Source organism: Brassica napus, chromosome C6, assembly GCF_020379485.1.
Source record: "Brassica napus cultivar Da-Ae chromosome C6, Da-Ae, whole genome shotgun sequence".
In the NCBI taxonomy this organism is placed as follows: Eukaryota; Viridiplantae; Streptophyta; class Magnoliopsida; order Brassicales; family Brassicaceae; genus Brassica; species Brassica napus.
Genome location: NC_063449.1, coordinates 36,117,525 through 36,140,993, shown reverse-complemented (window position 1 = coordinate 36,140,993; position 23,469 = coordinate 36,117,525). Strand labels below are relative to the sequence as shown.

Here is a 23,469-nt window from a genome sequence, read left to right as displayed (position 1 = left end):
AATGTGATATTTTGGAGATTTGCCATGCCCTTAATTCAACCATATAGTCATAGATTTGGAGTTTTGAAGTGTGAACACAGAATTTGAAGTTACATATATACGTTAAATGTTAATTTATGTCTGAGTACATAATCTTCTGGTTATCAGTAAAGAAATAGAAGTACGTCTTTCAGTTTATTTTTTTTGTTTGGGACTGCTAATGAAGTAACGATATCGGTCAAAATAGTATAATCTCTTACGAAAGTTGATCAGGTACGTTTGGCTGATACCTTTACTCGTCCGTACCTGAAATTAGTAAAATATTTAATGCAAACTTGTCTTCTTCTTTTTTAACACTGGATTTCATTGATTCAAGAAGAGAGACTGGAAACGAGTATCAAACTTCAAAAGAGGCCTAAATGAAAAGACATCAAACATAAAAGAAAGCAAGGAAAAAACGAGTAATAAACTAAACAAGATAGTAGAAACTACCAATAGGCAGCAAAGAAGAAAACCCGCATAGGCCAGGAGAAACAGCAAACAAGGTAGAGCGTGTAGAGGTGAGGTACTTCAAGAACCAGATCTCACAGCAGCAGCAGAGGAGTAAAATCCCATAGACTTAGTCAAAGCTTCCTTCTGTAACAGATTATGCAACCAAAAAGGCCCACCAGACGCCACATACGATTGATGCCTCTTGTCCGAAGTTACACTATTAGCAATCGAAAGCACTGGCAGGTTCCGCAAAGTTTTAACAAAATCAACACTCCAGGCCTGGAAACCATTAAGACGCTGGAGAATTAATGATATTAGAACCTGATGTTGGGGGAAGTGGTGTGGTTGCAACAAAGCTCGACGAAGATCCAAAGACGAGGACTCAAAGATTACATTATCCAGATGATGACTTGCGAGAGACTCCACAGACCAGAGAAGAGCATTAAGCTCAGCATCTAAGCCAGAGGATAAGCAGGGAAAAGCACGACGACTATGCATCACCACCCTACCATTCTCATCTCTCACCAACCAAGCAGCTCCACTCAATACCGCATTCTCCAACCAAGAGGAAGCCAGATTGCATTTCAACCAAGATGGAGGAGGGTGAATCCAAACCACATTCTCATTAGAGGCCGGTAACGTAGGAGGGTCCATAATCTTGCTAGGAGCCTGAATTTCTCTCCAAATTTCAGCTTCCATAATAGCTTTCTCAAACACAACAGCATGATCCTTCCTAGTGTGCTCAAAGCAAAATTCATTCCTTGTTTTCCATATCTGCCAGAGGATCCAAGAAAACGTCTGAACATTCTCAGGAGCGAGGTTCTTCTTTTTACTACACTCCAGGAGATGATAGAGATTAAGGAAAACCGAGTTGGACCAAGACCCTGAGGGAGGAAGAGGAATCGAGGACCGAGACCACACCTCCTTTGCCATACTGCAGTGAAACAGAACGTGCGCAATATCCTCAGGAGCAGCTCCACACACCGTACACGTAGGGTCTATGTTAATGCCTCTCGTTCTCAGCCTCGTCCTGACTGCCAATGCACCCGATAGAACTCTCCATAGGAAGTGTCTGAGTTTCGGTGAAGTTTTGGTTTTCTAAAGACCTGACCAGACCTTCTTCTCAATAGGAGAAACTATCTGAGGAGTGGGATTTATACTTTCTGCTGCTATATCAAGGAACTTATATCCACTTTTAGATGTATACTCACCAGATTTTGTGTAAGCCCAGATAAGATGATCATCTCTATCCGGGCTAACTCTAGTTTTAGGAATAATGTCCACATCTGCAGGACTGAAGGTCTCTCGGATCAAGCTCTGACTCCATAGACCAGAGTGTGGCTCCAAAAGGTCAGAAACCTTTAGGGTAAGATCCACAACTGAATTTGCTCTATAGTTGGGGGTTCTAAGGGTTTTATCAATGATCCAATTGTCCCACCAAACATTTGTGTTGGTGCCATCACCAATCAACTGAACCAAGCCTTGCTTGAGCAAATCTCGACCATGTAACAAACTCCTCCAAGCAAAAGAAGGTCGAGACCCCAAGTTGCTCTCTAGGAAGGAACCATTGCGGAAATATCTCTGCTTGAGGACACGCGCAACAAGAGAATTTGGATTGCTCCAAATACGTGAAGCTTGTTTGCCTAGTAAGGATTGATTAAACATCTCCAAGTCCTTGAAACCTAGACCACCATCTTTTTTGGACTTACACAGCTTTTGCCATGAAACCCAGGCAATCTTCCTTCTGTTACTACCACCGCTCCACCAGAACTCAGTCATTGAGCTAACTAGACGAGCACATGTGTCCTTTGGAAGCCAAAAGCACGACATAGCATAGATAGGGAGAGCTAAACAAACTGACTTAAGCAGTATCTAATTAGACGAAAGTCAAAAAAGAAGTGTACAAATTAGAGACTTTCTAAAAAAATTGTGTTTCGTGGACTAACGCGTCTACCCTTTGGAACCCATCTCCGGTCAACGGCAAATCCTAGACATGAAAGAAAATCTTAGCTTGCATCCTACATCTATTATGATTTATAACAATTAATAAACATTTTTCTATATATTAGAAGCTTCGATGGCCATGATTGTCAAAGGAAGATAAATAGCTAAGTAAGCAGTGACAGAAACATTTGGAAACTCATATATATTAGTCTGGATCATAGGTTCAATCTTACTGATGAATAGGTAAAATCGACTCATATTTCGATTTAGAATATGGAAGAATTAATTAAGTCCTTAGTTATTTGTACATGTTGTTATTTGCATATCGTATTTTTTTTCTTTCTGTTTTTAATAATTGAATGTTAAGATCTAGACCCAACTAATCTTTCAGAGGAACAATATCGACGAAGTCAGGTTCAAAACTTCTGAACGAAGAAGAGTATTTAGCATTTCCATCGATTCAAAAGGAAATTGTTAGGATGCGCTTGTTTTTTTGCTAATGGATATAATCGATATAATTGTAGAGGAGACTTTGAAAGAGTGGAAAGGATATATAATAATACTTCACCCCAAGTCAAGCACACGCTTTTTTTTTTCTTTTGGGTCGTGTGTGTTTATATTCAAGGGAAATTGGACTATATGACATGAAAAAGAATTTAATTCACAGAGTAACTAATTTTTCTAACATTTGTATATACACTATTATATATATAATAATACTGCATTAGCCCTTCTTCTCACCGGCTCAACCTTTAGAGAAAAAAAATTTAATTAATGATTATTGATTGTGAAAGATAAACGTGGTTCTTTGTTGCTCTCACACACTCACAAAATAAGTTTTTTTTTATTGCTGATATTTAGAAAAGTGAATAGATTTATCCAAAACAGATTTGAGCGGCGAAGACGTTACGGACTACATTCCCGAAAAGTTTTATGGAGGAAAAACCGGTTTAGGAGGCTTTCTCGGTGACGGAAAGGAGATGCTTCTCTGATTCCAAAAGCGACAGTAGCGAGGACACCAAAACATGTACGTATCTGTATCTGAATTTACAGGAAATCTTTGTTGTATGTGGGAGAAGATGAACAATTTTTATTATTGTATTCTATTATATGCATATAAAATAAAAATGTATATTTGTTATGTGTTCTATTATGTTACTATACTATTTTATTATATTCTATTCCATTTGTTAGTTAATAAAAAGTGCTATATTTTGTTTAGAAATATAGTTTATAATTTTCTTAAATTCTGACTATCTTTATATGTATCCGTAAAAATTGTATTACGATCTATATTGTATAGTTTAATATTATATAATATTATGTACTTTTTAGATTTTGATATTTGGATATAAGGTTCATATTTGGGTTAGAGTTTAGTGATTAGAGATTAAGGTTTAGTATTTAGAAGATGAAGGGGTATGATTGGAATCGGCATCAACTTCTTACATGCAATCACATACATTTCATAGCTTTACCAATATGTACTATGTTATTTATTTTGTTTCATTCTATTTGGGTTTAGACTTGAATTTAGGGTTTAGACTTGGGTTTGGGGTTTACTGCTTAGAGCTTAGGGTGTAATATTTAGGGGTTGCGGTGGGATAAGTGATAACTAGAGTTGGGATATGTCTAGTATTTAAAGGTTGTAGGTGGGGTTATATTCTTATACTATTTCGGTGATATGAAATAGAATACACGATACATATGTATCTGGTTAATAAATGTATATGTGGATGACTCCACCAAGAGAAAGATGTCACCTACTTTCTCACTTGCAACTGGAAACCTTTTAATCGACTGGGCATAACCGGATAAAATGGAAAACAAATGTATGACAATGAATTATGTCAAAATCAATGTTACTAACCTAATTTATCTCTCAAATATGGCTATTCCACAAATAAACCCTACATTTAACGGTCACTTAAGTGGTTTTTGGTCCCAAAAAAAAATTAAGCCGGCCATTGAGCATTTTGACTCTATATATTTTTTTTTTGATCAAATAACTCTATATTCTATTTTTTTAGATATTCTATTTTACTCATTTTAGAGAAAAATTTGAGTTTTACATTTGATATGATCTAAAAGTTATTTGTTTATTTCAATTGGTTATTTATTTTCCAAAATATACAATTAATATAATAAATTAATTTACACTATATTTAATATATTTTATAACATAATATTTTAAAATTTTGTGGAATCTAGAAAATCTCACGGCTCTCTAGGCAAATTTATGTTTCATGCTGTGTAATTTAGTTTTCTCTGTGACTAAAAAAATTAAAACTATATTATATGCAGAAGCATCTGGGCAAAAAAACTTTCAAAACCTTTCATGGCCATCGAACTAGATATTGCGAAAGTTTTTGATAAATTGGAATGGAGCTTTCTTGATCAGGTTATGATGAGAATGGGATTTTCAGAACAGTGGCGCTCATAGATTATGCATTGCGTTACATCAATCACTTACTCAGTCCTTATCAATGGATGATCTCCAACTGATACAATCACACCTCAAAGTAGAATAAGACAGGGAGATCTCTTATCCCCTTATTTATATTTATTATGTACTGAAGGACTGTCGTCTATGCTCACTCATGCAATGCAAACAAAAAAGATTCATGGATTCCAAGCAAGTAGAAATGGTCCTCCTATCTCACATATGCTTTTCGCTGACGACTCTTTACTTTTTTGTCAGGCTAATCTCGAGGAATGTCAGCAAATCCTTGATATACTTAACACATATGCAGAAGCATCTGGGCAACATGTAAATTTTCAGAAGTCTGCTATTTTATTTGGTAAGAACGTCCCTGCTAGTACTCAAGATTCTATTGCAAATCTACTCCACATCAAGAACACAAAGGGATTTGGTAAATATTTGGGACTGCCAGATTGGCTATTGGTCGCAACAAGCATGATGCATTTTCATTTATACTGCAGAGGGTCGAAAATAAATTAGACAACTGGAACAAAAAAATGTTATCTCCTGACCTACTTATACTATGTCTTATTTTTTGCTACCGAAGAGAATCACAGCCAAGATCATGAGACATATAAGGCAGTTCTGGTGGTCATCAAGTAAAGATAGACAGAAGATACAATGGTTTGCATGGCAGAAAATGACTAAACTGAAGCAATATGGAGGTATGAGTTTTAGAGATGTACACGAGTTTAATATTGCGTTATTGGCTAAACAAAGCTGGAGATTATTGAAGGAACCAACCTCGTTTTTAGCACAAGTATTCAAGGCTAAATACTTCAACAAATCATCACTCCTAGAAGGGCCTTTAGGACATCATCTGAGCCATGCATGGAGAAGTATATTCCAAGGGAACCAATTAATAAAACAGGGACTTAGATGGAGAATAGGAGATGGGAGAAGCACACATATCTGGAAAGATCCATGGATTGATAATCCCCCTAGACCAGCTCGTCCCTCTTTGTCTCTACCAAACCACCAATCAAAAGTTGCTGATCTGATACAAAAACTAGGAACCGAATGGAATGAAGATCAACTCAAACGCCATATTCACCCGCAAGATATCTCTCTAGTGCGAAAGATCCGACCTAGTGTCTTCTCAGTTCCTGATACCCCTCTTCGGATCTTTAATAAATCTGGAGACTATTCAGTTAAAACTGGATACCACCAGATTATTAAAGACCATAATGTTGATAATGCAGGATCTTTACAGAATAAGCTATGGAGGAAAATATGGAGCTTATCAGCACCTCCAAAGATACAACATTTCTGGTGGTGTGTCTTGCACAATGTCCTCCCAGTGGCAAAAACTCTTCATCGAAGGAAGTTCAGGCTACATCGGGACTGTCTCTTTTGTGGGGAACATCAAGAATATACCCTTCACTTACTATTTCAATGTCGTGTAGCTAAGAAAATATGGGAACTGGCCTCTTTTAACTTTTACTCAGGTCAGTCACAACCTCTTCTTAACACTGAAGATTATTTAAACCATCTCCTCTCCAACTAAGCTACTGAGCCTCATTCGGTATTCCCTTTCATTGGATGGCGCATATGGAAAGCGAGAAATGACCTTGCTTTTCAAGGAAAGAAATGGTCTATTCCAGACATTATACACAAGGCTTTTAATGATCATTGCCAATGGACAGAGGCAAGGAATCAAGACTCTAATGAGAGCAATCAGTTCATCAAAGAACCTATTGTCCACCAAGATCAGATGATTAATTATTATTGCTACATTGATGGATCTTGGGTTGATGAGAATAGAAGGGGAGGTATAGGCTGGATTCTATACGATTCCCAAAACATCCCGAAGATACAGGGCTCTACTTCAACGGAAGCGACAAACTCAGTCATTGAAATCGAAGAAGCCCTAGCATTAAAAGAAGCAATAATCCAGATAAACAAGCTATCATATCAGAACGTCATGTTCTGCGGTGATTCAGCTATTCTCTATAACCAACTGGAAAGAGTAACCAAGGAAGAATATGATGGAACTTCACCGAAGAATGTATCTATCCAAACTCACTTGGATGATATCATGAAACTAATTGAAGGAAAGAGACATATGTTCAAGCATGTAAAAAGAGAAGAAAACATGAGAGCAGATCATTTAGCAATTCTAGCTAGAAATAAGAACTCTTCGTATGTTGTAACTTGGTTATTCTAAACTCTCTTGTAATTTTCTTAAGCAACAAAATACAAAGTTGACAAAAAAAATATATAGAAAGAAAAACATGAAGATGTAAGATGTCCGCCCTGAAGTAGTCGCTGACGTAGTTGCTGAAGCAGACGTCGTAGTGAGTGGTGAAGACCATGTGGAGTCAAGGTGCTGAGCTGGAGTCGTGTAGACTTGGAGAGCAAGAGAGTATCCTGGAGATATGGAAAGAGGAATAAACTTGAGGAGCAAGTTTATGACTTAAAGAAAGAGGAATAAGTGTATTCCAAGAAAAGGAAAGTTGCACTTATTGTTATGGAAGATGTCCATACATGTTGCCCTGGAGACTAGGGTTTCGAGAACATGGAGAATAACTATAAGATAGCTATGGGGTCGTCTGTAGAGAGACAGAGACACGGAGGCTGATCTTATAGAGAGAGAGAAGCTCTTGGAGGTGTTCTTGGGTCGTGCTGAAGCAGTGGCTGAAGTACTTGACGGAGAAGAGACATAAGCGGGTAGCTTAGGAATCTTTCAGTAGCAGTTGTTAGGGTGTAACAGACTGTGTAAAGCTGATTAAGCAGAACTTGTAATATAGTGTACAAGGCGATTTCTAATAAAGCTTAAGGGTTGCTTGTAGTTGTTTGTGTCTTGATTTATCTTCTGCATTACCTTATTGTGGTGTCATCTTTGCACTAACAAGTGGTATCAGAGCGGGTCACCTAAGTTACTGGTGTGATCCTGAAGGTGAAGATGGACACGATTATCTCTGTGCAGAAGGCGATCGTGTTGAATGCGGACCAGTATGGTCATTGGAAGGCTCGCATGAAGCAGATGATTCGAGGAATCAATGAAGATGCGTGGACAGCTGTGGAGATTGGTTGGGAGCAGCCTACCATAGTCACAGGAGGTGAGAAGAAGCCTAAGCCAAAAGAGGATTGGTCAGAGGCAGAACGCAATGCATCAAAATTTAATGCAAAGGCGTTGTCGGTGATTTTTGGAGCTGTTGAAGCAGAGCAGTTTCAGCTGATTCAGGGGAGTACTTCGGCTAAAGAGGCGTGGGAGATCCTGCTGAATTCGTTTGAAGGAGATGAGAGTGTCAAGAGGACACGTATAGATCATCTTGGGTCGCAGTTTGAGAATCTCAGGTGGTCTGATAATGATTTTGTGGCGAGCTTTAGTGCCAAACTCAGTGGTATGGCGCATGAAGCATTTGTACTTAGGAAGAAGTGCAAGGAGAAAAAGCTGGTAAAGAGGTTACTACGTTGTCTTCCAACAAAGTTTGAAGCTCACAAAGTGGTCTTGCAGATGACTACAAACACGGATGAGCTCAAGTTTGACAAACTTGTGGGTATGCTAAAGGCACAAGAGATGGAGAAATACAGTAGTTCAGTCTCTACGTCAGGTGGTGCATCAAGGAGTATAGCTCTTGCTGCTGACAAAGATGGAGATAGATCTCCGAATGTTGAAGATGCCATGGGGATGTTGGCTAGGAATCTGAGTAAGATGATGAATTCCTCTGGTGGGTGGAATCAGTATGGTCGCCAGGGAGGTGATCGTGGCAATAGCAGAAGAAGAGAACGTCTTAGATGCTATGAGTGTGAAGGTGTTGGTCATATAAGGGCTGACTGTCCTGTAGCACAACGGAGATAACTTAAGTGTTCTGAGTGTAGAGGTGTTGGAGACACACAGTGTGAATGTCCAAACTCAAAGAAGGAAAAAAGAGTTCCACTGCAGTCGCCTGATGATTCAGAGTCTGAGGAAGATGGAAAGGTGATGAAGAACCTTGTTGCATTTGGTGCACGCAAGGAGGAATCTAGTGAATCTTCGGATTCAGATGTTGGTACATGTGATGAGGAGTATCACGTGCTATACAACAAGTGGTTGAATCTCAAGGATCAGAATCTGAGATGGGAGAATGTGGCTCAGAAGCAAACCAAGTTGCTTGAAGAAGTGCTGGAAGAACTTGCGACTGTAAAAGATAAGAATGAGTCTTTGGAACAGGAGGTTAGAAAGTTGAGGAAAGTCCAGCAGAAGGGGTTGCCACGTTTCGTGCATGGGAGAACATCAGAAAGTGGAGCCAAAGGAGCTTGTCAGGAAGTACGTCGGGACGTACGACAGGGAGTAAGGCAGGAAGTTCTACAGCGCGTAGCTGTGAGTAACAAGCCGAAAGTAGTACATCAGTGCAACAACATGAAGGTCAGACATGAGTTTCTGAAGCATGGTTGTGCAGCTGGTACAAGGAAGGAGTCTGATTGGTGCATCAGCAACTGTGTCAGGCCAAGCAAGAAGCAACATCGGATGTGCTGTTGGTTTTGTGGGAAGGTTGGACACAAGAAGGTGGAGTGTTTTGCTCGTGAAAAGAGCAGAAACATGGCCAAGAAGGTGAACAAGACGTTCACTAAGCCCAGGAGGGTTGAAGAGGTGTCCTTAGCCAAGAGTGGCTTACTTGATGAGATCAAGGATGAGACATCAGAAGATGGATGCAGCTCTGTTAGGAGTGATCTTCAGGAAGATCTAGAAGCATCAAGCGTGGAGTCAGGACACGGAGTTGTCTGTGACACAAAGGGGAAGGAGATCGAAGTGCGTCAGGAAGTGGTGCGAGATGATCTTCAGGGGTGTGAAATCACTCCAAGACAATAGCAACGAGTGCAAAGGGCACTCGGTGCGGATGGGGAAGGGCTCATGGTCAAGGAGACGACACATGAAGGTATCCAGGTCCTCAACAGAAGTGGGTCGAGAGGTAGCTCGACAGGTGCATCAGGTCGTGATGCAGTACTTGTTATTCCGCTGCAGCAGGGACTGTGTCATGATTATACATGAAGAAGCAGACGGCTGGGTCTGTAAGGCTTGACATCTAAGCATCTGTTTTAGCTTAGTATGCAATCAAGCAGGGGGAGAATGATGATGTTTTGGTACAGAGAATGCATATCTCATGGGGGAGAAAAGCATGTGTGGTGCACATCTCGTGGGGGAGAAAAGCACATTTGGTGTGGAAGTTTCCAGGTGGGGAATGTGGTTGCAACGTGGTTGCTGAACCAGAAGAATGTTGTGCTTGATCGGCACACAAAGCTAAAAGGGGGAGATTGAAGATGTAAGATGTCCGCCCTGAAGTAGTCGCTGACGTAGTTGCTGAAGCAGACGTCGTAGTGAGTGGTGAAGACCATGTGGAGTCAAGGTGCTGAGCTGGAGTCGTGTAGACTTGGAGAGCAAGAGAGTATCCTGGAGATATGGAGAGAGGAATAAACTTGAGGAGCAAGTTTATGACTTAAAGAAAGAGGAATAAGTGTATTCCAAGAAAAGGAAAGTTGCACTTATTGTTATGGAAGATGTCCATACATGTTGCCCTGGAGACTAGGATTTCGGGAACGTGGAGAATAACTATAAGATAGCTATGGGGTCGTCTGTAGAGAGACAGAGACACAGAGGCTGATCTTATAGAGAGAGAGAGAAGCTCTTGGAGGTGTTCTTGGGTCATGCTGAAGCAGTGGCTGAAGTATTTGACGGAGAAGAGACATAAGCGGGTAGCTTAGGAATCTTTCAGTAGCAGTTGTTAGGGTGTAACAGACTGTGTAAAGCTGATTAAGCAGAACTTGTAATATAGTGTACAAGGCGATTTCTTATAAAGCTTAAGAGTTGCTTGTAGTTGTTTGTCTCTTGATTTATCTTCTGCGTTACCTTATTGTGGTGTCATCTTTGCACTAACAAAATAATAAAAGAATGACTTTGGCAGATGCCTTACGAAATTGAGACACATCGTCATTCCGAACCGAACCAAAATTTCAAAAATATACTCTGAAGGGAACTTGAGACCACAGTATTTGAATTTGTACGGACTGGTCGTGGTTCCTCTCGTTTATTGAAATATTATAATGAGCCGGTCCTCAACCTTAATAAAGTTCGGCTTTTGTGCATGTCTCCTTCTTCACCTCTTTTGCTTAATGGCATTTCTGATCCTAGGGTGTTGTGATGATTTTTGGCCTATGATCTGTTTCTGTTTTAATTAAGCTAGTTTTGTTGCGTTAGTTTGTTTCTGGGGATTTAATATCAATCTGCTAGTTTTTGGCTCCGAAGATTGTTTTATTTTTTCTGGCTTTTCTTTCTAGAGATTTGGTAAAATTCGTTGTTTTTGGTGACTGATCTTTGCTTAATCTCTGATGTGTACTTTGATATTTCAAGCGTGTCCATGCAGTTATGCATTTTTTCGAATATGAATTCATTTTTGAAAGATTATATTGTTTTTTTTTTTGTCATCTAGTAGATTAAGATTATATCAAACATTCGGTTACACGCATACAATAACGACACTGTCTGAAGCTAAAAGTCGGCGAGGTAACAAGTACCACCCGAAGCCAAGAGTCGGCGAGGTAACAAGTACCACCCGGAGCCAAAAGATAAACATAACACACACTCTTAAAGCTAATATATAACCACGAAAAAGGAGACAAAAGGCAGAAGAGTGAAAACTAAGCTTCAGCAAGGAATGCTCAACCATGCACTCGAATATGAACTTACCTAGCGAGACCTCATCAACCACTAACACCAGTAGAAAGGAGTAACAAGGAGGACTGGAAGCACACGAACATCACCAATACATATAACTGAACTAAAAGAGGTTAGAATCTTTAACCGTCGCTGTAAACACCCTTCAATCCCAACTAAGTCTCGCCATTGGACCTTGAAAGAGTTCTCCACGCGCCTCATACGCACCATCATACCATCACCCTAAGGCAAAGCCTAAGAAAGCTTCCCGACTACGTCTTATTCAACAGCCGGTAACTAGATAAAAACCACTCCAAATCCAACATTAACACGAGCAAATCAGCGGCAATCGACCATTACTGAAGCAAAAGCTCCAGAATTAACATCTATCTCCTTTCGATCCTCTCAAACACTAGAAATGGTCTCTTAAAGTGAAACATCTCTTTGACCCCTAAAATTAGACCTGTAGACACGACAGTACTTACTAACACAGTAAAGTGCGGGTTCGGAATTTAAAAGAAATTCAGAAAACACAATCCTCTCTCTCAGCCACGAAAAAACAGACTCCACGGCCAAATCCACTGCACACCACCGCGTCTTGACTCCAACAGAAGCTGAATCGATAGCAAACTCCGACGAACCTCGCTAGCGGTCACCGGAATCAACAAGAGACGCTTGACCAGAGCCCGAAACAAAGCAACAGCGGAGGGGAGTGACCGGGAAGCAAAGTGGAAAACAGAGCAAGGAGGAGGGAAGCCTCCGGCGACCGGACGCGCGCGAACGCGCCGGACGACGCCGGAGCAGATCTGAGTATTTGGTTGATTTGCTTTTGTCGCGAGCTTTTTTGTCCCGTTTCCGTTTTGAAAGATTATATTGTTTTTCTGAGAGGAAAAAAGAAAGAGTATAAAATAGTGAGCAATAATCTTGAATCAAGAGCTGTTGCAGTGAGGTGGGGGATCCAGTGGCCCTTCTTTTATTCCTTATCAAAAGCCATTCATAATAATTTAAATTAAAATTGATAAAAAAAATTGAATTAATGTTGCAATAAATAGAAAAATCTTTAGAAAATAATCACATTGCACAAACTAACTTTATTAAAATTGGGAATTTCCAGTTTCAAAATCTTGAAATTTGAATGATGGAAAACCTAATAATCAAAGAAGTTTTCCTCCACACTAACTAGTTTTTAGGGTTCAAAGTTCAAACATAACAAGTAAACCTTTTTTCTATACATTTTTTTTTTTTTTTTTGCTAAAGCCTTTTTTCTATACAGTTGAAAAGAATCATGTAAATCCATAAACTAATGCTGTGGTGGAAACAAAGCATGTTGTGTGTAGTGGGAGATTCATGTTCTTGTTAGCCGATTTCAACATCCCTATGACAGGAGACAATCCAAGAATGTCTACGTATGTGTCTCTCTTGTGAAGAACATACATGGACAGTTGTGTGTAGTCGTCAAAGGATTCTGCTTCCATAAGTCTCGTCACAAGCCTTTGATACTGTTGAACTAAACCGACTTTTCTAGCTCAGTCAAGGGCTACATGTTTCTCTAAGTCTCAGAGATGAGCGAGAAAGTGAAATTAGTTAGTTTCATGGCATTACCTTTAGCCTGAAACTCTTCATAGTTCGGTTGAGAGTGAGAGCACTACTCTGTGATGATGATATCTTGACAGAGTGCTCCTTCGATTCGCCTACAAGCTTTTTATGAACAGCAACACTAGCTTCTAAAATCTCCTTGTAGAGACAGTCCCAGTGCTTGCAGCAATCAATGTTTTCGGTCACGGACTAGAGAAAGAAACGGATAAGACTATATAACCGAGAGCTTAGATTTACTTACTTTGGCAGTAAATTATGATTATGTGTAACCGAGAGCTTAGATGGGTCATACTAGTTTACTTTATCTCAAACATTACCTTGATGTACACATGTTGGTTGGCCACTAACAGCGAAGACAAAACCCATCGTGTCGTTTCAGTTATCGTCGAAGTATCTAGAAATCTCCGTGTTGCAAAAGGAAAGGTGGAAAGAAATAAATAAAACAAAGCGTGTGGTGATACGAATAAGAAGTGAAGCACGGCAAGACTGTAGAACCCACGAAGAGGCAGAGAAGAGTACAAGTAGGTACGGAATCTTTCTGTATTCATCATTCATTTGTACTTTTCTTGTTTCTTCCGAACCAAAGTTTCTTTTCTTTTTTATATCAAAACAGATTTGATCACTTTTATATATGGATTCGACAATGACGTTGTTCTCTCTTATACCACATGACACTTTACGACAAGAACACAAAATAAAAACTTCTTTATTACCGGAGAATGAGAGATGTAAGGAAAAAAAAAGAAGCTTCAATGTCAATGGAAGCTTCATACAGAGTTCGGAATCAAATCAAAAAGCAAAGTAAAAGAAACATAAATACTTGTTTGTCTTTGTCTGAAAAAAAAAGATGTTCAATGGCTGGAGACTTTGAGGCTAAAGGACTTGTTGATCCAAGCCTTCAAGCTTCCTCCTTTCTTTGCACCATTAATGGAATTAGATTTTCCATCACCTTCCTTGACCACCTTCGTATCCTCTGGTTTCCTACACAGAGTAAAGTTCCTTGCACCAAGCGATCCAATCGCACTCCACGCGCTTAAAGCTATCGCAACAAAACCAAAACCCGGTTCAGTAAACCAATTCAATTAACAAAAATCAATTCGAATCGAGAAAAATTGATTCGGTTTACCTTCAGGTCCAAACATTGGACAGTAGAGAAGGAAATCATTGAAATCGGAACCGAGAAGAGGAAGACGACCTTCGCGAGCGTAGCATTTAAGAGCAGTATCAACAACAGAAGCGACGAGATCTTCCTCGTAAGCAACGAACCGGATCGGACCGGCGCTACCAAGAACCGTAACGCTGATAAGGATTCTGTTTCCCTTTGCGTTCTGGTTCTTCTTCTGCTTGTTGTAAAGCAACATCTTTTCCAAAATTTTCAAAAAAAAAAAAGAAAACAAAAGGCAGCGGATCTCAGATCGAGATTGGATTCACGGGTCGATGCCGAAGCAGCGGAAGTACCAGCCTTCTTTGCAGGAGCCGAAAGCGAAAACAGAGGATGCAGAGAGAAGGCTCGCCCTTTCGATGGGAAGGGAGAGCGTAGAATTACCACCGGTCGGATTCGTTTCCACCATTCACAAACGATTCCACAGAGAGAGATTTAAGATCGAAATCGAAGAAGAAAGAAGGCGCTTTTGGTTTTCGCGAAGCAGAGGAACAGAGAAGAACGAATGAATGTGGTTGTTGAGCTGAAGGGAGAAGAGATATTTAAATACGTGGTTAGGGTTAGGGGTACTTTGGTAATTGAGGATTAGTGTTTTGTTTTGCCGTGTATCGACCGAGTCGGTTCGGTTCAATGTATTCGCACATTTTTATATAGAAGTTCGGTTTTTTGTGAAATTGTAGATGATTAAAAATATATACTCCCTCCGTTTTTAAATAGACCATAATTTAGAAAATTTTTGATGTTTCAAAATAGATGGTGTTTTCATATACCAATGTATTTTTTAGCTTTATCAAAAAACTATCTGCCTAATAATATTTTATAGTTTGTTTTGTGATTGGTTGAATAACTTTTATATTATATTTTAATGATATTTTTAAGATAAAAAAACAAGTTTTTTAATAATTGTACATAATCTTACAATTTCATGTATTTTGAAATAGAAGGAGTAGTATATAATAATAGGTTGTTCAAAAAAGAAGAAGAAGATAATAATCGACTACGTTTATATATTTGTGTATCAGATGAATTGTACAATAGTATTGTAGCTGATGGAATTATCCATGCTTGTTAAATTTATTAGATAATATCATTTATATGTAGATACTGATATGTTATTATTCTTTATGATAATTTTTATTTGATAAATATAAATCAGTTCCTAATCTAAATTTAGTACGGAAATATCTTTGTGATCATAGTATTAATTTTGAGAGGATCCTCATTTAATATTTGTCTGTTACTTCAGTTATTTTTGTTTTCAACGTTATAATCCACTGATAATCTGATATACATAAATAGTATATCTTTTAAGCGATATTTCGTACAGTTATCTTAATATGAACTGGTTGAAGATTTTCCGGACAATTTCAGTAGTGAAAACATTTGAGCTGAGTGTAAGCAATTTTTTTTTTGACAACATGTAAACAATTATTAAAATCTGGGTTTTAGTGGATTAATGAAATTTGTTGCTTTTAGTTATAATTTTAACACAACCAACATCTAATATGTAGTTTTTTGGTAAAATATCTACTATGTAGTTACTTGTAAATAAGTACAAAATAATAATAATGAAATATAGAAGATTCACTATTTAAAAACATGACAAAGTAGTATTTTTTTGAACGGCTTTTTTTTTTGAACGGCTGACAAAGTAGTATAAAATTCATAATATATATGTTTAAAGGATAATAAATTTATGCGTTTCCTGTGTCAAAATAATAATTTGTGCGTTTGCATTTGTGTTGACACGAAAGTTAACTCTTTTTTGTGTTGCCTTTTACGATCTAGCTATTTTTGGCAAGTCATTCTAATTGAGTTGTTGTTTTATTAGACTGGCATAGATGCTAGAGCTTTTGTTATGGATGGTAGAGATATACGGCAACTTTTTAAAGTGTCTCCTTAAAACTTTTTTTTTTCTCCTTAGAACTTATACATAAGATCTATACTGTAATTAAAATATTTACAACATATAAACAAACAAATAACCGAGGATCTGGGCGGATATACAGAGAAGATGATGAAGTTGATTTCTTTTGAGACTATCATATCGAGCTATCTTTTGTTTTGGTGATATATCCTTTATATATATATATATATATATATATATGTTAAAAAGTAAGCATTTGTAATAAATATTTTCATATTTGTAATATATTGATATTGTGACGTGCCAGCTTTGCAATTATTTAAACATTAGAATGCTAACGTGACATTTGCATAAAACTTTTCTGACCAAGTTGACATTTAATGTAAAACATTTATTACAGTTTCTACTATCCATTAAACGTGTTCTTACTTTGCGATTAAAACTCTAATATGTTTATTATCATCGACATAAATTTGATGAAACAACATCTTCGAAAAAGTTTAAACATGAACTCGATAAAACATGATCATAAAAATATTTATACCGAAAGAGCTCGATGAAACAACATCATCGAAAAAGACTTGTACAACTGAAAGGAGGTCGTACAGACTTTTACTACATTATCATTCACTATAAATATAACTTTCACTAATTTCATATGTTTTTTGTTATTTTTATAACGTGTGTTATAATTTGTATATTTTTATATACTAATAATAAAATACATTACTGTTGGTAAAATAGTATAAATTAAATTACAGTAATTTTTTATAAGCTAAAAACCGATAATATATAAACCGAACAAAATATGAGTTTAATATGGTAACTAGTTTGTATTAACAGAAAAACGGAAAAACTGAATCGAAACATTTAATTTACCCAAGTATTTCACCCTGCCCACATCACGGATTACTACTAGCTAGTGTAGTTGACAAATCTGGTATACGGTCGTTATCGAAGTTGAGCAACATGAGGCGGCGTTAGCGAAAGAGCATAACGTGTCATGCGTTGGACCATTGCTCTGATCCTGGCTGCTTTTAGGTTCCACCGATACAAATCTGCCCATTTTAAACTTGAGAAATTACACGTTTCTTCTATTTTAGAACTATGTTTTACAAATCTTAGAAACCTCGTCTCTGTGGAATAATACTTTATATTATATTATTTCAGAATACGAAGCAAGAAGTTCGAGGAGAGTTGTACCAAAATTCATCTTTTAGTTGCGCTAGTGATATTTATGAGAGAGTTATTTTTGGGTTCACCCCCTAGAATTCACCAGCCAATAGAATATCATTATTTTAAATTTGATATCTTTTAAAAAAAGAAACAAAATATTATCAAGTTTTATTATGTTTTTAAAATAAAAAAGTGAAAAGAATTAAAAAAATCTTTTTAACGTCGTCAGCAAAACACTAAACCTTAAATCCTAATCCCTAAACTCTAAATCCTAAACCCTAAATCCTTGGGTAAACCCTAACCCTTGGGTAAACCCTAAACCTTTGGATAAATTTTAAACCCTTGGGTAAATCCTAAACTCTAAATAAAAACACTAAACCCTAAAACTCTAAACCCTAAATCCTAAACCCTAAACCCTTGAGTGTTTTAGTGTTTATTGATTTTGATTTAGAGTTTAAGATTTATCCTAAAGTTTAAGATTTATCTTAGAGTTTAGGGTTTACCCAAGAGTTTAGGGTTTAGGATTTAGGGTTTAGGGATTAGGATTTAGGGTTTAATGTTTTGCTGATGACGTTAAAAATATATTTTTTTAATTACTACTATTTTTTATTTATTTCTTTTTATCTTTTAATTTCAAAAAGATAATATAATTTGACAATATTTTGTTTTCTTTTTTAAAAGATATCGAATATGAAATAACACAATCCTATTGGTTGGTGAACTTAGAGATTCACCTTAGGGGTGAACCCAGGAATAAATCTTTCAGAGGTACACGCAACATCTAACATGGTTAAATTGCACTCTCGCGACAGCTTTGCTTTGATTTGTGGCATATACCTAAATACATCTTTGTGTAAGGACTTGGTATATAAGTGATCAGAATATAACAGAACTTTGTTAATTAAAAACTTAATTAATTTGGGTTAGTCGAATCTAAAATATCGCCGGACAAACGCATTAACTAGGAACGGCGGAAGATACACTCTATAAAGATGTCGAATCCTTTGCATCAATATCTTAATCCCTTTGACGGGATGAGTCAGCTCTACTGGTTAGAGCCTTGGGGGCCAATTGTCATGCTTCCGGGTTCGACGCCAGCCGGAGGCGAACTGCTCATCCCTGTCACTAAAGTGGGTACTGGGCCTTCGGGTTCAGGAAAAAACCTCCCAGGTGAAGCTGGCCCGCTGCCTGACCGGGCTCAGGGAATGACCCGCGAAGCGGGGAACCCTGGATTATCAAAAAAAAAAAAAAAAAAAATATCTTACTCCCTCCGTTATTTAAATATACATATTCTAGAGAAAATTTTTGTTTCTAAAAGATTCATTTTTTACATTTTCAATGCATGTTTTATTAACTAATTGCAAACTTCAAAAATTTTAATTGCACTAATTGATTTTTTCTTGGTTTAAAATTGTGGAAAGGAGATGAACAAAAAAATATGCAAATTTAACATGTTTTATTAAAATGTGTGAAAAAACTAGAATATGAATATTTTAGGAATGAAAAGTACAATCAATTTTCTCATAGTATTGTTAAACTATATGTGTAGGTAAATGGAATAAATATGAAATCAGAATCAAGTGCAGAGAGCATCATATGGGCCATGATCTTTGAATGGTGCAGAGCCAAGCTAAATGTTTATAAATAAAGTTACAGATAGAGAGAGCACATGACGGATAGGACCAAAACCAACGAAGCACAGATACAGATGTCGTAAGTTTCAGACAGCTATGAGTCTCATCTCCATGCACTATGATCTCTTGATCTATATCACCTCTTATCATCGTCATCTCTTCCATGTCTTATCCTGAGCCGCTCAGTGTCCCACTAATTTTGTCCGGTTAATTAACATCTTGTATGATTTATCGTGTAGCTACGTGTCCCAAATATAACGTGTTAGAACATCTCCAATCCACTTTCATTTTTACCTCTATAATAATATTTAGAGGCAAAATCACTCCAACTCATTTCTATCTTTGCCTCTAAAATAGAGATTGCTATTTTTTTTCTATTTATAGAAGAAAAAATAACATTCCTCTATATTTTACTCTATACTAAGATAAGACATGCGTCTTGCGCATGATAAGTTTATTTGTATATATTATCGATAGTTTCTTTTATATATTTGATCATTTTATTTATATATATAAAATATTTTTTGTTGTTATTATATAATTTCTTTCCGATGAATCGGATCAATTTTTATTAAAAATAATGGAACAAAATTATAATTAATACATCATGGGTTGATCGGATTGAACATTAAACAAATTATGACATAAAAACCTTATTTTTTCCATCGAACACATTCTTGAAAAAAGTGAACAGTATTGTTTTCACAGTTGAATTATTTTGACTTTTATCTTCTATATGGTTTTGAAAGTTTTCAAATCAACCATCGAATTGATACATGTCATTTTAATGTTTTTAGTCGTATACTTACGGAAAACTTACATTAATTTAAAATCGTTTTAAAAAATTCAAAATATAATATATAAGAAAAAATCTAACATATAAGAAAAATATAACATATAAGGTGTCCTCATTTTTGCATTTTAAATTCGTTTTTTTTTTAAATATAACATATAAGGTTTCCTGATTTTTATAATTTAAAGTCATTTTAAAAAATTTAAAATATAACATATAAGAAAAAATCTATTTTTTTATTATATGGTTAATGTGATTGTTTATTTATTTAATAATATAAAATTAAACAAAATGAAGAAGGATGCAAAAATTGTTATCAAATCTTTATTATTCATAATTATTAATTGCCATATATATGTAAATAATATTAGGTAATTTAGTAGCTTTTATTTAGGGAAATAATACACACTTCTTATATTTTAGGTTAATATAATGTTCTCTAGTGGACATTAAACAAATTATGACATAAAAACCTTATTTTTCCCCTCGAACACATACTTGAAAATGTGAACAGTATTGTTTTCACATTTGAATTATTTTGACTTTTATCTTACATATGGTTTTGCAAGCTTTCAAATTAACCATCGAACTGATACATGTCATTTCAATGTTTTTAGTCGTATACTTAAGAAAAACTTACATTTTTATAGTTTAAAGCCATTTTAAAAAATTCAAAATATAACATATAAAAAAATATAGCATATAAGAAAAATATAACATATAAGGTATCCTCATTTTTGTAGTTTAAAGTGGTTTTAAAGAAATATATAACATATAAGGTTTCCTCATTTTTTTAATTTAAAATCATTTAAAAAAATTCAAAATATAACATATAAGAAAACATCTAATTTTTTTATTATATGGTTAATGTGATTGTTTATTTTTTTAAAAAATATAAAATTAAACAAAAATGAAGAAGGATGCAAAAATTGTTATCAAATCTTTATTATTCATAATCATCAATTGTCATATATATGTAAATCATATTAGGTAATTCTGTAACTTTTATTTAAGGAAAGAATACACACTTCTTATATTTTAAGTTAATATAATGTTCTCTAGTGAACATTAAACAAATTATGACATAAAAACTTTATTTTTTTCATCGAATACATTTTTGAAAAAAGTTAACAGTATTGTTTCCACAGTTAAATTATTTTGAATTTTATCTTGCATATGGTTTTGAAAGCTTTCAAATCAACCATCGAATTGATACATGTCATTTTAATGTTTTTAGTCGTTTATTTAAGGTAAACTTACATTTTTGTAATTTAAAGTCGTTTTAAAAAAATTTAAAATATAACATATAAGAAAATTCTAACATATAAGAAAAATATAACATATAAGGTGTCCTCATTTTTGTATTTTAAAGTCATTTAAAAAAAAAAATAACATATAAGGTTTCCTCATTTTTGTAATTTAAAGTCATTTTAAAAAATTAAAAATATAACATATAAAAAAAATCTAATTTTTTTATTATATGGTTAATGCGATTGTTTAATTTTTTTTAATAATATAAATTTAAACAAAAATGAAGAAGGATGCAAAAATTGTTATCAAATCATTATTATTCATAATTATTAATTGCCTTATATATGTAAATCATATTAGGTAATTCCGTAGCTTTTATTTAAGGGAAAAATACACACTTCCTATATTTTTGGTTAATATAATGTTCTCTAGTGTTATATAATTATAAAATAATGTGACACCTTTAGATTAAACTATACTTTATATTAGATGCTCTAGAATTATTTGAAATAAAATTTAGAAGGCATTTAAAATGTCACCTAAGATTTGGGGTTTTTTTTAATTAATACAAAATTAAGGTTCTAATTTTTCAAATGCTTCTCAATTAATATATAGAAGATGTAGATATTTTTATTTTAGGGAAATACATTGAAGTAAAACTCGTCTATATTATAAAGTTTTTCTATTTTAGAGATAAAAATAGAGAAATACATCGGAGATAGTCTTAGTATCCGCGAAATAAAAAAGTAATTCCTGATCCAGTTCTGAATTCAAGTACCGTCGTGAAAAAGAAGCAAAATCTTTATTACCTCGAGAAAGATATTTTTTATTTGTCATGTATATGTGCATGTGTTTGTATATAACCAATAAACAGTTCACAAATTTATTTTGATTTATTTATATATATATATATATATATATATATCCATCTTTTTAATTCAGCAGTTTTTGTTGAATTTAATTCAGTTTACCATGCCCACAATGAATGATCTTTACTCATATCATTCATATCAAACTCATTTTTGTTATGCTAATATTTATTCTGTAGACAAGATAAAATTTTATAAAGACCCTGCTAACTTTTTTTTGTAACACAAAGACCCTGCTAACTAAACCGACAATTTAGTGCTTATATTAATGATATAGGACGGTAATAAACTCAAGTTTCAAGTGTTTGTTGATTTGATATACTTTTCAAATTTTCTGTTTTTGTTTTCTAGTTTGTCCATTGTAACATTTTTAGTTGATAAAAGTGGTTTTATATATGGAAATATTTTTGTTTCATTATAAATTACAATATTATACAATCACTTACACCAAAAAAAAAAAGAAAACAAAAGATCTACATTTAATACATGGTAGGAGTAGATGGCGAAGTAGCTCAAAATCTTCCATGTCATTCCTAATTTACCTGGAGTCGAACCTCCTATATGAAAGCTATGATAGTGGCCTTGTGACCATTATATTAGAGCCTTGATGACCAGAAAAAAAACTACATGTAAGTTAAAAATAAATTGTACGTTAATAGATATTTAAGCATCATACACCAGTCGAAGAAACGGCCAACTTTTAGATTTATTTTCAGTCAAAGACGAGGAGTGGGCATATAGTATATTCCTTTATATGACTAAACAGCAGGTCATTTAGAGATTGAAGAGCTAATTCGAAATTAATATCATCCATAGAAAATAATAATATATAATGTGACAGCTTATGATATTAATTTCAAACGTACGATTAGGAAGAATACAACAAAACGAAATAAAATTGGAATCGGCTTCTCTTTAATTATTGTCCAGCAGCCACTCTGTCTGTTCAATTAGTCACTAGCCAGATTCCCCCAAGTTCATCATGTCCACTGATTTCAATTATACGCCAACCCCAACTCTTCTAGATTCAAAGTTACGTAAGTCCATTCGTTTCAACATGCCACACGTTATTTTTGTCATATTAGGCTATATCGTACCATTCCTCTACATAATAATATACAATATCTTGTATACAAAAATGTCAGTCGCATCTAAGATTCGCTTATAGCTATCATCAGTTCACACAAAAATAATATTTAACAATCCTGGTTTCCCAGTCGTTCTCAATTATTTTTAATTTGTTTTTAATATATAGTACGATAAAAACACATGAAACACACCAAACTGAAAGTTTATAACCTAGTGACTTGTACTAATTTAGCCACATACAATAACTCATATGTAAATTTGAAATATATAAAAAAAGTTGTTGACTAGACCTCAGCATTCGAATATTCCGATTAGGTTAAACATCGGTTATTTCTGGTATTGAATAATTCTAATAGAATTGATTATGAATTTATCATTAAGAACCATAAAACTCACTTGGTTTGATTCGAGTAGTTCGCATTACTTCTTTTTTTAGTTTGGTTCTTCGCTTTTAGTCGAAATATCGCAAGCAATAGTTACTGGTTAAAAATGTAAATCAAT

General features: G+C 35.1%; 1 protein-coding gene across 1 annotated transcript; it reads right to left on the bottom strand.

Moving 5' to 3' along the window:
- Positions 1–13,813: 13,813 nt before the first annotated feature.
- BNAC06G24500D (uncharacterized protein At4g22758) lies at positions 13,814–14,821 on the bottom strand. The gene is made up of 2 exons (XM_013888227.3): positions 14,254–14,821; positions 13,814–14,166 (listed from the first exon to the last, which is right to left on the bottom strand). The coding sequence occupies exons 1-2, from the start codon at positions 14,486–14,488 to the stop codon at positions 13,979–13,981; spliced, it is 423 nt and encodes a 140-aa protein (XP_013743681.1). The 5' UTR covers positions 14,489–14,821; the 3' UTR covers positions 13,814–13,978.
- Positions 14,822–23,469: the final 8,648 nt, after the last annotated feature.

Bases quoted from the DNA above. Each gene is read 5' to 3' on its own strand.
- BNAC06G24500D (XM_013888227.3), bottom strand. From the start codon at position 14,488: ATGTTGCTTTACAACAAGCAGAAGAAGAACCAGAACGCAAAGGGAAAC. The intron at 14,167-14,253 runs GTAAACCGAATC...TTGTTGCGATAG, and splicing joins TCCAATGTTTGGACCTGAAG to CTTTAAGCGCGTGGAGTGCG.